Raw genomic sequence first — 18,937 nt, 5'->3', positions numbered from 1 at the left:
ATCGGAAGTAAGATGGTGTGCTCAACCGTTACACCCCCGAGGCCGTTAAATACAGATATATTACGACTATGTTTATAGTACTTTTACTATTTACTAGTATACGTAGTAAATCGGGGTTTGTGCCTTAAATATTAGGTCGTAATAGATGAGTGAATAACGAATGGACTGAATAATGTACCCCAGAACAATATCTACATATTTATTCCAAAAATTTTTGCTTTTTAAATTAATTTAAAAAGTGAACAACGTAATTGAAGAACTATATCTATTCAGCCCAAAACTTTTTGTGATCTGGAATTATATTTTTTTTAAAGTGAACAGAAAGTAAATAATGATATCAAAGGAACTAGTTATTCAACAAACACATTTTATTTCATTTATGTCATCAATAATTTGAATCATCATTACAAAAGGGGCAATAACTTGGCACACTACTGATAATCGCTTTCACATATTTTGAATGAATAATTGTATGAGTAACTAGTATTAGTAACAATGATTTCTACACTTACCTTCCCGGAATATAAAATAGCCGACTGATTATTATGGAGTGTATACAGTTAAACAATGTAAAACGATGAAAGATTCTCATTTGAATCTCATTTACGGACATTGTTTAAGAAAGTGAGAGTATAGGACTGTGAAAATGTAAGTAATGTGAGGTGACTCAGGTGACTTATCAGAGGTAGACTTTGCGAGTGTCTTCTGCGTCTTGCGTCTTGCGTCTACTTGTCTTGTTAACTGTGTTTTTTCTTCTTTATATTATTATTATAAGGCTTCCATCGTATAGGACAGTGATTCCTTGCCAATATCAAGTTTAAAAGAGACGTAAGCTTTGTTTTGCAAGAAGCATACGTCTAGTAGTATACCAGCGGTCTTCAACGTTTGACAAATCAAGGGCCAAAAAATTTTTTCTATGCATAGCGGGCCGCATCTTTTTTTTTTATAAGGTTTTTTTTTATATTAAAGGTACTTTTAATTACTTAATTGTTGTCGTTATTGCCTATGCTGTTGGCGCATGGCGGGCCGCAGAAAACACATCGGCGGGCCGCAAGCTGCCCACGGGCCGCGGGTTGAAGACCCTTGCAGTAGATTAATATACGCTAAAAGAGAAGAGAAAAAGAAATTATGTTTTGGATAAAAACCAACGCTCCTAAGAATATTCTTCAATTCTTGCCCCTGCACTCTGACAAAGGGCGAGTAAAATAGATCTATGTAGGTCGCAGTGCTACAGGTCCAAGTACCAGACTATAGCACAAACCCCCCTATTAAAAAAAGCTTTTTAATAATATACAAAGCTCTTTTTGTTAATGTTAAATTATAATAATACAAATTATTATAATTGTAAGTCTGTGAAATTAGTTAGGTGCTGCTTGTAGGGACAGGTCTGTTTTGATAGTTGTGACTGATTTATTTAGTTACTCAAGTATTTTTTTATTTTTTACTTGGCATTTGTATTCACACAAAGTTATAAAAATTGTAATGCTGAACAAGATTTATTTAAAAGAGGAACACACAAGTTTCATGCTCATTCTGCTTCTGATGAATCTGTTTTCCTAACGAGTGGCAGAATCAAAATAATATGACTATTCAAAAGTGCTTATACTAAGTTTATTTAAATAAAGATTATTTTTATTTCTGTTAAATAACAGAAATAAAAATAATCTCCAGAATGGCCACAAATTAAAAATATCATTGCACTACACTCTTTAATGTATTTTTTTTATTAATATATTTTACGGCTCTGGATACAAGTTCTTTTATAAACCATAATTGACATTTACCATCAAATAGGCCGTACTCTTTTATACTATTACAGTTAGAAAAAAAATTGCATTCCTATCATAGACAAGTCTGTGACAATGTTAAAAAAATAACAATTACATTATTTAAATAGAAGCGGTTCTAATATCAATAAATTACACATTAATTTGTCACAGCTGTGGATTTTAGGTGAAAGTTGCGATCTATCGGAGAAAGGGCAATTGCAGCGGAAAACTGTTTCCTTCAGTCTTGCACGGAGCGTTTTAGATGCCGAAATACTTCATCTAACGAATTATTAACGTTTCTAAAAAATAGTGATACGCAAATGTTTTTTAATAAGTACGCAACCGAATTATTTTGTTCATAATTTAAGGTGGAGTTTATTAACTCGTGTATGTTGTGATTACGTAATTGATTAAGTGTCGAATATGATAAAGTGATTTTAAATTAATAAACGAATACAGTGATATGTTTATATCGTTCAATAATTGATAGGATGATTGCATCTAAATGTTTAATCTCGTTAATAAACACCAAGTAACGAATGCCACAAGAATTGCAGACTTCTATTTTATATATTGTAAGTATTTTACATTATGTATATATGCTAAGTACCTACCGGAAGGGATAGGGGGGTTATTACTGACGGGGTTAGGGTAGAGACCTGATATCTTTTTTACGCAGCTCCATTTAGTACCAACCAAGCTGAGCAGAGCTTACGTTATGGGTACTAGATAACTGATATAAAAACTTAAATACATATTTTTTGTAAGTACTATATATACATAGGAAATATCTAGATCAACACAATTAAAGTTACGAATACAAATATTTGTACATGGCGGGGACTCGAAACCGCGACCTACATAGTCATAACACAGCCTCTAGCTAGCTTAACTTGGATCTAGATGGCGCTGCGTGAATTGTCCTGAGACTATTATTATTATTTATATTATTAGAAGTTATTTATACGTATGTGCTATTTATATTATATTATCTATAGATGTTACTAGAACAATAACAATTAGACTCATCTACATTGTTTATCAATTAACCTAATGTACTTATATTACAGACTAGACTAGCTGTTCCCGCGACTTTGTCCGTGTGGAATTTAACCTCATTTTCTAAAATAAAAGTAGCCTAAGTTACTCCTTATTACATCAGCTACCTGCCAAAAAGATTCAAAGATTAGCCACAAAATTGTTAAAATATTTTTTTTATATGTACCGTATTTATGTTCATATGCATGTAGTAAAAAAACGGTTATTTCTATTATATATTACAAATAGACACAGCATTTTTATTTATATGTATAAATAGACGTATAGTATAAATAGTATGATATTTATAATCGTAAACATATAAACTGATCTTTAACTTTAACGGAAGGTATTATTATATATTTTCATTGATAATCAAATTTGATATATATATTAATTAGTATATTTTTCATTTGGTGTTACTAAGCCATTAAAATGTTATTATATAATTATTTTTATCTATTATTTGATTATCCGAAAGATCTGATTTATTATTTGAAAGATAAACATAAAAAGTACTCAGTGATCTAGTGGTTTAGCACAACACATTACGTCTGATGGTCGCGGGTTCGGTACAAATTTGTATTCATGAGTGTGATTGTTTGTGATTTGTTTGTGAGTGTTTTCTATATATATTATTTATGTATGTATTTAGAAAAAATTATCTAAGTATTTACATAAGTATATCAGCTGTCTAGTAACACCTAACAGATCCTAATCCTCCACCAAATAGCTCTAACATCTACCGAAATTACAAGCTCTGCTTACCATAGGATTAGATGACGTTATGTGAATCGTCCAAGGGTATTATTGTTATTAAATTCATTCAACTGTACCATAAAGGGAAATATATTGTATTTACCCAGTACTAGTTTGGAAAAAAATAGAGATCTCTGCAATAATTGCAAAGTCAAGGAGTATTGCTATTTCCAATACAATTACCAAACATTCTTGTGCAGGACGCATCTTTTTATATATCATTTGTGGTTTTTATATGTCTAATACTTTTATTTAAATCTAACTACATGTATATATACGTATAAACTTTGGTCTTAAGTCACTCTATCTACTGCTAAAAACTGCATTAAAATCCATTGTTAATTCAAAAGATCTAAGCAAAGAGAGAGCGAGCGCCACTTCATTTTAGACTATATGAAGATATAGTATACTACTACTAAAATTAAATTTAATTTTAGTAGAAAGTATTATATGTATATTGTCATTCTTTACAATCTGTTTTTCTTTCTATACATATTCAATATAAGTACTATTTTTTCCTAAAAACAGCCGTCTTTAGGAAGAAATAGTACCAATCATAATAATTGTTGAGTCCCTTCGTTCACGATAACAGATAAGCTACATATTAACAGATTTGTAAACATTATATTTTCCTTGTTTTCTTTTTTTTTTTGTTACCGACATTGTGTAACTTGTGTTATTGATATCTAATTATCATAATTACGATTTCCGTTATAAATAATATGCGCCGAATATTTGCAATTTCTAAAGGAAAATGTTATTTAATGCAGTAAGCGGTAGATTAAAAAAAAACCATTGTTATGACTATTCAAAAGTGCTTATATTAAGTTTATTTGAATAAATGATATTCTATTCTATTCTATTCTAAGAATTTATTAGTTATATGCTTTCAACTCTTATAATCCCTCATACATTATATTATCAAAAAAAAATACAATTTTAATATTTCTAACGGTTATAAGCTCCAGCCAGTCAACTGTATACTATATTTGTACAATATTATTAATTCATATGTATGTTAGTCAATAAGGTATTTATAATATGGCCCATATTATAGTATATATTATATTAGTAACCTGAAATAAATAAATTGTTAAAAAAATATAGAAATATCTCGTAGCAAATATAATTTGTAAATTGTAAAATTTTTATTTTTATACATATAAAGAAGTAGTCTTTTGTTTATATACTGCGCCGACTCCAAACAATGGGATAAAGGCAAGGATGATTGTAAAAAAGTAATCGTCTCTATAGAAAAAAAATTGTATGGAAATATATAATTAAAAATCGTGGTGGCAGATGACCTTATCTATATTCTATATATATAAATAAAATCGGAGTGTCTGTATGTACCTAATATTGAAATAACCGTTTTATACTACATGTATATGAATATTAATACGGTACATGAACCAAAATATTTTTTTTTACTATTTTTGTCTGTCTGTCTGTCGGTCTGTTTGTTCTGGCTAATCTCTGAAATAGCTGGACCGATTTTGACGGGATTTTTATTGGCAGGTGGCTGATGTGATGAAGAGTAACATAGGCTACTTTTATTTTAGAAAAAGAAAGTTAAATTCCACGCGGACGAAATCGCGGGTGCAGCTAGTCAAACATATAAATTATTTAAAAACTAAAGAGATCATAAATAAAAGCAGAATGTTTCAGTCCTCTACTTTTAGTTTTGTTAATTTTAATGATATATTTCTGTAGCATTAGTTTATCTAAAGTGCTAAAATCTATTGTCTAATTTATATCTATGATTAGACGACTTGAATTAGATTTTCCGATAGAAGCTAACCAGGTTATTTCTGTTGTTTCTTATCTACAATATCCTGTATAGATATCTTGTGTTATATATGTTTATATTTATTTACGTCTAAACTTTAAAACGTACTATTTTCAACCTGTAGGCTGTATCACTATGATAACCGCTACATCCTATATATATACGTGAACAGCAACATCGACATCATCCCCTCCTATCGATCCCCCGTCCAATTCAAACGGGGATCGAAATGACGACGGCCAGAGCCGATATTCAAACCCCTGGTAGTGCCCTCAGAATAAAAATTCGAATCCGTCAGGTGGGAGTTAACCTTCAGCCGCTCCATAAATCCTTCTGCGGGTTTGGATTGCCATCTGCACTCGTCCCCTATCGTCCGGTGAAGCTGTAAAGGTCAGCTGCGGCCAACAGCATTAGAATAGTCCGAAAAAAATTGACATCAGGTCGTCAAGACGCTTGCAGTACTCACACTCTGCGATTTCAGTGTCATTGCGTACCCTATAATTTCACTGTCATGCCTCAGCTTTAAACTGGAACACGGAACAAACTTGATAACAAAATTTAAGAAATAGGTGAGACAGAGGTACCTAGGCAAGATGACTATGCCTATCACCAGAAAAATGTGTCTACCTATGCCTACAAGCAGTTATGAATCTTTGGCTTAGAGGTTTTTCGAACTATTCCAATGTTGTTGGATGCAGCTGGCCTTTACAGCTTCACAGAACTATAGCAGGTAAGTGATGATGGCACTCCAAATCCATGGAAAAACTTATGGAGTGGCTGAAGGCCAACTCCTGCCTGGCGGATACGACTTTAGTCTGAGGACACTGCTAGGGGTTGGAATCACGGCTTAGGCTGTCGTAATTTCGATCATCAAATTGATCAGTGGATCGTTCGGAATGACTCGAAAGTTATCGATTTAGGAGTTCTATTTATAACTATACTAGTATAAATTATAAAGCAAATTTTCCATGTTAATTTCTCACATTCAATCATCATCTTTTTGATAATATTATCTAAATATCTAATAGATAAGGTTACAATAATATTGAATGCGCTTTTTCTTTATATATCCCGTTATCTTTATATCTCAGATTCGCAGATAACAAATTACTTCAATGACTAATTACTGGGTATATAAACGAAATAAGGCCTAAATATTCATATTAAACATTTCGCGCTGAAAACGCGGCAGTACGGGAACGATTTTTAGAAGAGGAGAATAATTATATTTCATTATAATTATTAAATTTAATTGCCGATTCAAAGTAGGTGTTTATTTTTAATGTTCATTATTTTAATCATTAGAAGTTAACATGAAAATAATTTTTATTCAAGTAAAATTAATAAAAGCACTTTTAAATGCATGCAGTATTTTAATTACAATATAATTGTAAAAAAATATTATATGACTGATATTTTTTTACAATTATATTGGATTTAAAATACTACATACTAGCTGTTACCCGCGATTCCGTATGCATAAGCCTTAATATTTCATCCCTTATTTTTACCATTATATATGTTTTTTTGAGATAAAAGATACGTACGTTGTTATGATACCATCTATAATCATATCTGTCATTAAAATCCATTCAGCCGTTTAGTTGTGTAAAGGTAACAGACAGACAGATAAACTTCCCGATTTATGCTAGTAACATGAATTAAAGTACCGATATAAATTTATATATAAATATAATAAATTTTTATTGAGAAGGAATTGGCTGTCTTGTTTCAAAAATTCGGAAAAGTCTTTATTTCTGTTTCTAAGTATTGTCGCGGAACTCTAAAAACTAATTATTACAAAACTATTAACCACAGCTGTGCAAATAATATAGCAATGTATTGTATTCATACATATTTATTTAGGCCAAGTTCTTGACCCATATTTCCTGATAATCATACATACATGATAATCTGCAGTGCATTTGTCAGCTGTCTGCATTTCTATTTGACAAATATTTAACACGTTGGGTTTTCGTATTAAACAAATATTCTTTCTTATCACTTTCTCAACTCAAAGGTAGGTTTCAGCGAAAAGACCGTATTTTGTATTAGTTCATGTATATTTATTATTTTATGTATCTAGTACAATAATAAAACTTTAATAATAAATTTAAAAACGAAATGAATCTTTACGAAAAATTTCGAAATTAAAATTAAAACTAGGTAATTCACCTAGAAGTTTGAAAAAGATTACTTTGAAATTTTCAACCTTATATTTTTAGGATATGTGCAAATCTAGAATGGTCCGTATACCTTTCTACCGGCCGGCATCACCAATTAAGATCGTACATTACAATATTATATTATCTGTGTCATTACGCACGTTACACCCCTGGTGTATCAGACGCCTGTAGTCCATGGTAAACATTTATCAACAGATGGATCGTATACTTATTTACCAAGTGAGGCAAAGAACTATTCTGTAAACGGTTATAATATTATAATAAAATTAATACATTTAAAGTCAAATAGCATCTCATTGCGAATGGCATGAGAGATACAACTTACAACGGGTACCTTCTGGTGTACATAGTGCTGTTAGAACTTTGTATTATGTTTACCATCAGCTTGTTTCCAATTCACTTTTTTTTTCAGATGTGGTGCGCTCTTCTGCTGCTGTCAGCGTCAGTGGCTTATGTACACAGTCACGGCAGGGTCTTGCAGCCTCCTTCTAGAGCGTCAGCCTGGCGATACGGCTTCCCAACGAAGCCCAACTATGACGATGATGGACTCAATTGCGGTGGATTTTCCCATCAGTGGTCGGTCAATGGTGGCAAGTGAGTATATGCACGGGTAGAACTATTAGAGAATTTCCAATATTTTAAAAAATAAAACTTTAGGTACTAATATTATAAACGCAAAAGTTTGTGGGTATGGATGGATGGATGTTTGTTACTGTTTCACGCAAAAACTAATGAACGGATTTTATTGAAACTATCCACTAATATAGCTTATACATCAGAATAACACACAGACTATAATTTAAAAAGATATTATGCAAATTGGGCGCAATGTAATGATAAATGTCAAGTAAATGTAATTTAGGAAAAGTTCCGCCGGTCAGCTAGTATAGAATAATACTATGTCGTAACTCTATAGCTAGCCGAGTTAAACAATTATTTTGTTAGTTTTTCACTACCTAAGGTAGGCAATGAAAAAATAATCAATGTAAATATAAAATAATAAATGTAAATTCAGACTATTTGAGTGTGTCTAATATTAAATTGAACATCCATGAACATCTAATGCCTTGTATGTTTGTCACTTAAGTAATCACTAAGTGAGAAATAGAGTTTGCTTAGTAAGTGTATTTATCTCTGTTATTAAATATAAAATAATAGCAAAATAAATTGTCTGTCCAGATGCGGTATCTGTGGAGACCCGTACGATGCACCCACTCCCCGAGCCCATGAACTTGGCGGCGTTTATGGCGACGGTGTGATCGTAGAACATTACCTACCAGGATCCGTTTTTACGACAACAGTCGACATGACCGCCTCCCACCGCGGCTACTGGGAGTTCAAACTCTGCCCAGACCCCTCGCGAAACGATCAGGAATGCTTCGACGAACATGTCCTCGAGTTAGAAGAGGGTGGGAATTCATACCGTCCGGACAGAGGAAGCTCAAAATACGAGGTTAATTATCGTCTTCCCAGTGGATTGGTTTGTGATCATTGCGTGCTGCAATGGAGGTATACAGCCGGGAACAATTGGGGAGATTGCAACAATGGCACCCAGGCTCTTGGATGCGGGAACCAAGAGCAGTTCTTCGCGTGTTCCGATATATCTATTGGTGTATCTAAAACTCAAGGTGTGGATACACCACCTGAAGAATTTGAAGATATCCCATACCCGTTGCTGTATTATTTGAGGAACGGATATTTCGATGGTCAAGGTAAGCGTGATAAGGAAATCGACAATCATATAGAAAAAGAATAAACATGACCTAATATTTATTTATTTATTTGACTAACGACCATTTCTGGCTTAACACTTATGCAATTCTTGTAGGTATCTCTATTTTTTTTATATGCTTATGTTATTTATTTATACAGCTATAAATAAATTAATTCTTAATTTTGGTTAAGTATTTTTTTTTACCATATCTGTTACCAAAAATATACCTACTGTTTACCTACCATCAGATGGGCAATATGGTTGTTTGCCACCACTGTAGTAAAAAAAATTTAAACCCCTCTTTATTTTTAATATTAATTGATTGTCGCGGGTTCGAACCCCGCGTAACAAACATTCTTGACTGTTTGTTTATATTGTTAGATTAGATAGCCCTATGTGATATGTGCAGGGTTAATAATTTATTGTATTATTAAAATATTAGATAAGATTTTAGCCATACAGTGAAGTATCTGCATTTTATTAGGTAGATATACCAGTATTATTTATAGTCAATTCCTTAATGCCTTATGGTTATAGGTATTAGGTAACTTATTATAAGTAAGAAAAAATCATAGGCTTTTGTACAGTTAGGACTGAAGTTGGTAGAAACTGAATATGTCTTTTTTTGTTCGACAATTATAAAAACAACTATTTGTAAGATATTTTGTCATTAATAAAGTTAATTAATTTTTAATCGTATGTCAATTTTATTTCTATTTAATTTTATTACTTTTTCATTTTTCTTATCTACTTACACACAGATTAGATGATTATCTACATATAGGTTAGCTATTAGATAATGTAACATTATTTATTATGGCAATAAGCTCGCCAATTGTACAATATTTGTAATGAATAAAAAATTAAGTATTAAATAATAATATATATTCACATAAAATTAACTAAGTGTAATAATTTGTACAAAAGTGCCTTTTTTAATCTACCGCCACGTTTAGAATGTAGATTCACAAAAATATTAGCCTTTACACGTAAGCTCTTTCACGCAGGAAAAAGTGTGCATATAAAGGTAGTCAAGGAAAACGCGTACTACTATCGTGCGTTTTTCGCGCCTTTTTTATAATAAATAATTATCATTCCAAAATGGCGGACATCAGAGGCAAATACCTAATTATACATTTTTTGATATATTATAAATTTTAAGTGTCTATGGTAAATAATAACTGAATAATATCAAATTTAAAAAACAACAGTCAATCACAGCGTTAAAGCAGTGAAAAACTGATTGCAAAAAATAAAATCACTCATATAAGCGTGCGCGCACCTTTCTCATTTTTTTAAATCGGGCGCCTTCCTGTATGGGCATGAAAGAACGTCCGTGTAAAGGCTGCTACAGATGCTATATACCTTTAACAGTACTAATAAGGTAATTATAATAATATATTTTTTTTGAGAAAATCTATTTTGTTTCATAATTACTATGGTTAATGGCAAATTACCTACTTGAGAAAGATTTTTTAAGATTATAATAATAATGACTCGACGACAATTCACGTCATCTAGTCCTAAGTTAAGTAGAGCTTGTGTTATGAGTATTAGACAATTGATAGAATAATTAAATACATCTTAGTTTTGTAAATTCAATATTCAAGTAAATATATTAATAACATAGGAAACTCCCAGACCAATACAATCATACTCATTTATTTACATCCATTACAATCACAATCATAATCATACAAATTTTTGTCTATGCGAGGAATCTAACCCGCGACAATAGGAAGTAAGGCGGTGTACTAAAAGCTAGACCATAAAGCCATCAGTATAAATAGTACTCAAATAATTTGCAATAGCAAGTAAGGCGGTGTAGGTACTAAAAGCTAGACCATAAAGCCATCAGTATAAATACTACTCAAATAATTTGCTAAATAGTTTACTGAGAAAGAACAGAATATAAATAAATAAACTTAATACGTATAAGCACTTGGATAGTCTATTCTTTAATTTATCGGCACATTCGAGATGGACATTTGAACAGGGAGACTTCATTGTCTATGGGTTTACTGATTTACTCGATAACTTTACCACGAATTGTCATTGAGTTACTGGCATACTTTTTTTAATGGATGACAATGGAATGGTGCGTTTGACTACGCCAACGATATATACGAGTAGTAGCGGGAAACAGTAGAGGATAATAAGATTAGTATGATATAAAAAAATACCCACCTGGTATCAATGGGACCAGTATTTCACAACAACCTATAGGTACATATAAATAAAATTGCAGTGTCTGTTTGTAATATTGAAATGACCGTTTTTTATTACATGCATATGAATATAAATATGTTATGTATGTATGTATGTATTTTAGTGTATATACATACACTAAAATATCATTTTTTACAATTTTTGTTTGGCTGTCTGTCTGTTCCTGCTTATCTCTGATATGGCTGAACCAATTTTGACGAGACTTTTTTTGACAGGTAGTACATCAGCTACCTGTCAAAAAAAGTCCCTTATAAGGAGTAACTTAGGCTACTTTTATTTTAGAAAAATAAAGTTAGTTTCCACGCGGACGAAGTCGCGGGAACAGCTAGTTACTAATAATCCGCTATCCCTGGGCACACTTGAACACCATCATCTTAGCTTTTTCAATCATTCTAGTATCTAATTATTATTGTAAGTAATTGGTAAGATAAGTAAATCAGGCTCCAGCGTCATGCTAGTAAACGGGTGTTGCCTGTGGGGCTGGCCTGATCGGGTTACGACCACTAATTACATTATTTCCTTTTGACAATAATACAATAACATAATAATATGCTGGTAGTCATAGTCATCGATAATCTCCCTAATTTAATTTAAAAATAAATTTCTATTTGTGTACAAGCTCATTTGAAAATAATAAGAGGCGAGTTCTTCAATTCTTCTTAGCTCGAATGCACTCCTGACGGTAGATTTTACATAAGTTTACATACTTAGACCTACATGAATAAAGATATTTTAATTTGATTTTGTTTGATATTGTAGTAGGCAAATAAATAAAAATGATCTAGCCAACACAACTATAAGAGTTTATGTTTATGGGTTTTGGATTACGACCATTTATAGATTTTGCCGATAGATTAAACTAGCTGTACACGCGACTTCGTCCGCGTGGAATTTAACTTTATTTTTCTGACATAAAATATTTTTTCTAAAATAAAAGTTACTCCTTATTACATCACCTACCTGCTGAAAAAAGTCCCGTCAAAATCGGTCCAGCCATTTCAGAGATTATCCGGAACAAAAAGACAGACAGACAAAAATTGTTATTTTGGTGTATGTATCGTATTTATATTCATATATGTATGTAAAAAAATACGGTTATTTCAATATTACAAACAGGCACTCCAATTTTATTTATATGTATAGATAAAGAAACTTCATAGTCGCTTAAGAATTGTCATCAACCGGCATTAGAATAAGTTAAATACATATTATGTATGTTAAAACTGGCCATCTCATCCAAGGTCTACCGCATCAGCTGCACCATAGAGCGCACCCACCACAGTCACCGCCAGTCACGAGGTCACGAAAGAAGAAAAAGACCCGCCGGAAAAATAAGAAAAAAATCAGACCGCATAAATTAAAAAAGGTACGTCTTCATGATCATACAATAATATCTTAGTATTTTTTATGCGTACATACTATGTATAGCTATGTATTATAAAAAATATAGGTAGTCTCTTCATCATGATCTGCTTCTTCCTTATCCCATTTATTTGGGAACCGCGTAACTTTCTTTTTTTAATAAAAAGTTATGATATGACGTATCTAATTAATCTTAAATATATTTTAAAACGAAGTTTCTAGAATTGCACTTACTAATACATTATTACAATATTTACATTTAATAATATAATCTTACTAATATTATAAACGCGAAAGTTTGTAAGTATGTATGTATGGATGGATGTTACTCTTTCACGGAAAAACTACTGAATGAATTTTGATGAAATTTTACAGTAATATAGCTTATACCTACATTATAATAACAAATAGGTTATAATTGAAAAAGATTGTAGACGTAAATTGGGCGAAATATAATGACAAATGTCAAATAAGTCAGCTAGTTTTATATAAATTGTCTATGCATTTATATATTTTTTTTTCAGATGCTACACTGGGGATGAAGCAGTCTTAAAAATTATTAATAAAACAACCAAATTAACTCCGTTAATTTTATTGCCTTTATTTACATAATAAATAATAACCGCAAAAGATACGTGAAACAACCATTACAATCTTCCATTTTAAATTTCGAATCGCATCTGTTATTGGTCTAACTAATCACTACAAAAGCAGTCACACCGCACAAGTAACCAATCAAACCCGAGTTACAATTATACCGCGAAAACTCAATATCCCGCGCCATTGGTGTTCGAAATTTCAAATCGAGAAACGGAAATAGGTCGATTTGACATTCCGTATTACCCATTATTTGTAAGGGTCTATATACAAATACACTTGTGTTCAATGTGGTCGTAATGGAACGTTCAAGGCATAGACACGAAGGAAATAATTATTCTGCAATGTAAAGAAATAAAAAAAGTCTATTTAAAAAATATTAACTACTGTGTACATATATATTTTTCTATTTTTATTTATAGATTAATTCAATTATTAGATGAGTATTATTAATTGTATATCAATGCTCAATCAAGCTGTTTTTTAAATAAAATGTAGCTAAGGACACAATTTACTAATGCCATAAAACGTTTCATTCCAAGCACATTTGATCAAGTTTAAATTCAATATATCATAGACTATAGAACTTCTCCTTTGTGTGAGGATCACGGTATATTGGTAATATCTATATACAAACAAATTATACAAATGTATCTTTAATACAAAATCTACAGCAGCGTGTAAAAAAATCCGAGCAATATGAGTGTCGAATTAATAGCCTAATAGTAAAATGCTGTAAATAACTTCATGTCTAATAATATTGCCTACATTTAGCAAGAACAATGATTATATTATATAATTACTTAATGCATTTATATTATTTTGTTTAATTCCGCTACCGTTGTAACGGAATTAAACAAAATGATATAAATCCATTACGTAATAAAATTGACTTCTGCAAAACACCTAATTCGATAAAATATATATTATATAACTCTGTTTCTATTATTTCTTAGTTTCATATATTATGTAAGTACGCAAGTTGGATATATATATGTAAATTGCTATATAAATTATTGGACATAACACACCAAAAACTAATAAACGAGGCACAACGTTTTTATCACTCGAATCCTATTTGTGCAAATTAATGTAAGCAATCTAATCTAGTAAACTGACTGGGTTTTAACCGTTTTGTATCTAATACCATAGTGCAGTAATAGATTTTTTATAGTCAATATTGTTGTATATATTTTAAATATTATAAGTAATTAAATAACGCCTCACCGTCACAATCCAATTTGAACTTTAAATACAGTTCCAAAGCAACTAAATCCCATTCAATATATATATATATATATTTGTCAAATATACAAACATTCAGCGCATAATATAAAACTTAACAATTTAAACACACAGCCAGTACCTAGCCCTCTTATAACACTAATTAAAAAAAAATAAGTAAAAAAAGCTTAATCTGTATATAGCATGGCGTTGACATTCTCAGAGTTCAGATTAGTACAGCACATCGTTTTTTTTTGGACTACTCTAATGCTGTTGGCAGCAGCTGGCCTTTACAGCTTCACCGGACGTTAGGGGGCGAGTGCAGATGGCACTCCAAACCCGCGGAAGGACTTATGGAGCGGCTGAAGGCCAACTCCTGCCTGACGGATACGACTTTAGTCTGAGGGCACCACTAGGGGTTCGAACCTCGGCTCAGGCCGTCGTAATTTCGATCCCCGTTTGAATTGGACCGGGGATCGATCGGAGGGGCGCCCGGGGGCGCCGGTGTGGGTCGCATATCATATATAATTTTTACTAGATTTGAAATTATAAAATTCCTGAAGTACATTAAAAATAGACAGATCTATAGTGTCATTTTTTTTCGGATTTCTCTAATGGTGTTGTCTCTAAGGCCGTAACTGGCATTTTAGCTTCACCAGACGACGGTAAAGGTCTGATTCTGATTGAAGATTCTTTGATAATAGCGTACAAGTGAAATTTCATGTACTTTTATTGTAATTTTATAAATGTATGTTATTACTTATTTATTACTTTCTTATGCAACTAGAATGATAAACCTGACGGCCTATATGATAAGAGCCTAAGCAGCATCACGGCCATCACTGATGATCCCGTTCCGATAAAGTCGTTTGATTGGCTCATTGGCTGCTACGCACCGCCCTCATTAAAATGCGCCAATCGAACGTCGTCATCGGTAAAAACCATAGGTACTGAATATCTACGCCCCGCCCTCATTGTAAATGCGCCAATCGTACGTCCGTTAGGGCTGAATTTGATATGCGTACAGGTTAAGTATGCATGCGTACACTTTAATTTTACTGCGACGCGAACCTGCAAACGGAACACATCTGACAAAGCAGCTGTGGCTGTATAGGTGAGATAGAGGTACCCACTTTGACTAATTTATATAAAGTTTACTTCAGTAAAATTATATTAACGCTTACTTTCTCACTAATGATATCGACGCCATACCAACACTAGATAAAATGCACACCACATACATTTAAACAATTACAATTTACTTCACAGCTACCATAGTTAATCATCACTAGAATCCGATTTTAGCTTGTATTTATTAACGATTTGAAAGCAAAGTTATAGTACATTTGGACTTAACTGATGTGCTTTATAACCCTAATATTATAAATGCGATGAGTTCATGCTATCACATTTTAATGAATCAATTATAATACATTTTAACATAACAGCAGTGAGAAGGAGAAGGGCATAGGCTATTTCCAGTCAATCATAGTCACGCTGAGAAAACGGCGAGGAAAATATTGTTACATTGTTTTTATGTCTCGTGTTCATTTTTTCACTAATATTGTTATAACTTTATTTATACCTGAATTACAAGAACTTTTTTTTCTGTTTTCGGGATAATTGTTTCGACTTCACTAACATTGTTATATTTTTTTACATGTAAATTTAATGAACTTATTATGTTTTCTTCTTTCACGATAATTGTTAGTCGAAACAGTTGAATCCTGAAATCTTGTGTTCAGGTTTCCTCCTTTGTGGTATTGAAAAATATATTAACACTTCATTTGTATATACGCAGTATAACTCTATTGCACATACTATATATAGTTATAGATTTATATAATTCCAACATCTTTATTATTAGACTTTATTACTCACAACACCAACTGAATTTCACGTTAACATATTTACATATACAATATATCACTTCATTTAAATAGGACCAAAATAGTACACAACTGTTTCACCCAAAGTTATATGTCTTATATCTAATATAGATTTTATTACCAGGACATTAATGTCGAAATTCGAACAATAAGTTGCTATACTTTTATGACATTTATGTTATGACACGAACATTTTGATGATGATTATTATCATCAAGCTTATTGTGAGAGTTCTAGACTACACCTTAAGTGTATAATATCAATATGGTGATCATAAGCATGAAAAACTTGTGAAATATATTTCACTAATTAAAGAGTGGCGATTATTATAAAAAATATATAATATATATTGTTGATAAACTATCAAAATCGGTAAGAAACAAGTTCGACAAAGCTGATTAACTAATTAACAAGCAGTTTTTACGAATAAAACTACTAGCACGCTTAATACTATACCGCATTAAGACTAAAATTATTAATATTGGAAAATGGACTCTACAGTTGAAACTATTGAAGTCATTCTATTTAGTTCCTTATTTGGAATCAGCAATCTTAAGGGTCGACAACGCGCACGTGACTCCCCTGGTGTTTCAGGAGTTCATAGGCTATGGTACCCATTTACCATCAGATGGGTTGTATGTTTGTTTACCAAAAGAGCCCTTTGATACTTTTACGCCACTCTTGGCTTTTTGCTTTATCTATGTTGTTAATCGCTAACAGATCCTGCTGGATCATTTGAGGCCAGGGGATCAGTGGACATCCTCACTTCTGGTAGCCTTCTAGTTAAAGTTAAAACTATTGAAGTCATTTTACAAAATTTACAATTTTGAAGCTAATGCAGTTTAGTTTTAAGGTTTAAAATATATACAATTTGTTCAACTTACGTGAATAGAATAAATCTCTATAACTATAACAATTTCCCAATTCGTAATTATATATTTAAGTATTAACACCATTTATATCTGTAATATATATTATATACTACACAGAAATTTCAATGAGAGACAAAACATTCATATTATTATATAGATTGTGACAGAGCTGCTTATATTGAAGTGACTCGAAATCTTTGTAATGCATTTATTACACTACACTACACATTTTGATGGTAGCCAAAAGGCCGAGAAATGAAACATTCAATTTTTTTTTATGTAAATTTATATATCATATTGTTTTGAAGCACATTCAAAGCTTTTACGACGAAAGTTTAGTCTGTACATTCATAACGATATATATAGTCGTTATGAATGTCCAGACTAAACTTTCATTTCAGTTCATTTGAAAATATTTTAAGTAGCGAAATTACCGTTAGGTTTTCATCAATAAACGATAACATTTGGTCTTTATAGATTACAAAAAAAAAATATTCAGACCGTTACAGACAGTCATATTTAAATACAGATTGTATTCTGCAGGGATCAAACCTTTGAACATTTTAAGATGAGGCAGTATGTTAAACTGTCACACCCTAGACAGTGATTTGCGTACAAAAAGCTACATAAAATTAATTATGGGCCGTATATTTGCTCGCCGCTATCGTAGTATAAAAAAAACTATTTGCAAATATTAAACTCATTCACAATCTATATGTTTACCTATGTATGTTTAGTCCTTATACACTGCACTGCGATATGTCACTATGGACCCATGAAACGGGGCCCAGAATCAACAAGCATCACGATAGTATCACTGATGAACATCCATATACAAACAAATACACCATTAGGAATCATATTTAACCTATTAAATAGACAAACATGAAGAACAATAAATATAAAGACCTCTATACACGCAGCGATTTATTAGTATCTATAATTTGAACATCTATGGTCTAGTCTATGGTTATCGTCCGAACGCTATTTCGGCCAGTTTCGACGCAAATATGAAAGATTCGGATTCGACAGTAAACTAGTCGAAATAATCGTAATTTGGTCATTTATTATCGATCAATAATTGATAATTATTTATTTAAAGAACAAAGCTTTGTAATACTTTTTGGAGCAATTTATTAGTATCTGTAAGATAATTCGAACATCTATGTTCGAAACTACTCGATACTAATGTCTAGTCTATGGTTATCGTCCAAAAGATATTTCGCCCAGTTTCAGCGCTAATATGAAAGTGTCGGATTCGACAGTAAACTGTTCAGAAAAAATGTAATTGGGTCATTTATAATTTATAATTATTGATTTAAAGAAAAAAAGCTATGTAAAAAGCCCATTTACATAAATAAAAACATACTTTTATAACTATAAACTTTTACAGAAACTATCATCGTAGAGAACCAGCTCGTAAGACAAAAGGGATAGCAAATTTCGATTGTATGTTTTCTTTATTTCCTTTCTTTGTTTCTTTATTTTCTTTGTTTCTTTCAAATTTCA

The 18,937-nt window shown here is 31.6% G+C and overlaps 1 protein-coding gene across 2 annotated transcripts; it reads left to right on the top strand.

The window, feature by feature from the left end:
• The first annotated feature begins 772 nt into the window (after window positions 1-772).
• On the top strand, window positions 773-14,732 carry LOC131848910 (uncharacterized). 2 transcript variants are annotated; one of them, XM_059198867.1, is made up of 5 exons: window positions 773-828; window positions 7,954-8,135; window positions 8,721-9,253; window positions 12,726-12,850; window positions 13,371-14,732. In XM_059198867.1, the coding sequence occupies exons 2-5, from the start codon at window positions 7,954-7,956 to the stop codon at window positions 13,386-13,388; spliced, it is 858 nt and encodes a 285-aa protein (XP_059054850.1). In that variant the 5' UTR covers window positions 773-828; the 3' UTR covers window positions 13,389-14,732. The 2 variants fall into 2 exon arrangements, with proteins under 2 accessions (XP_059054850.1, XP_059054849.1); XM_059198866.1 differs by lacking the exon at window positions 773-828 and adding an exon at window positions 2,310-2,344.
• Window positions 14,733-18,937: the final 4,205 nt, after the last annotated feature.

This window comes from Achroia grisella, unplaced genomic scaffold (assembly GCF_030625045.1).
Source record: "Achroia grisella isolate CSIRO2021 unplaced genomic scaffold, CSIRO_AGI_Agris_v1 utg6026, whole genome shotgun sequence".
Classification (NCBI taxonomy): domain Eukaryota; kingdom Metazoa; phylum Arthropoda; class Insecta; order Lepidoptera; family Pyralidae; genus Achroia; species Achroia grisella.
This window is presented reverse-complemented; position numbering and strand designations above follow the sequence as displayed.

Excerpts from the sequence above, each read along its gene's own strand:
- LOC131848910 (XM_059198867.1), top strand. The coding sequence starts at position 7,954 with ATGTGGTGCGCTCTTCTGCTGCTGTCAGCGTCAGTGGCTTATGTACAC. Across the intron at positions 8,136-8,720 it reads TGGTCGGTCAATGGTGGCAA|ATGCGGTATCTGTGGAGACC; the intron begins GTGAGTATATGC and ends TTGTCTGTCCAG. Across the intron at positions 9,254-12,725 it reads CGGATATTTCGATGGTCAAG|GTCTACCGCATCAGCTGCAC; the intron begins GTAAGCGTGATA and ends ATCTCATCCAAG.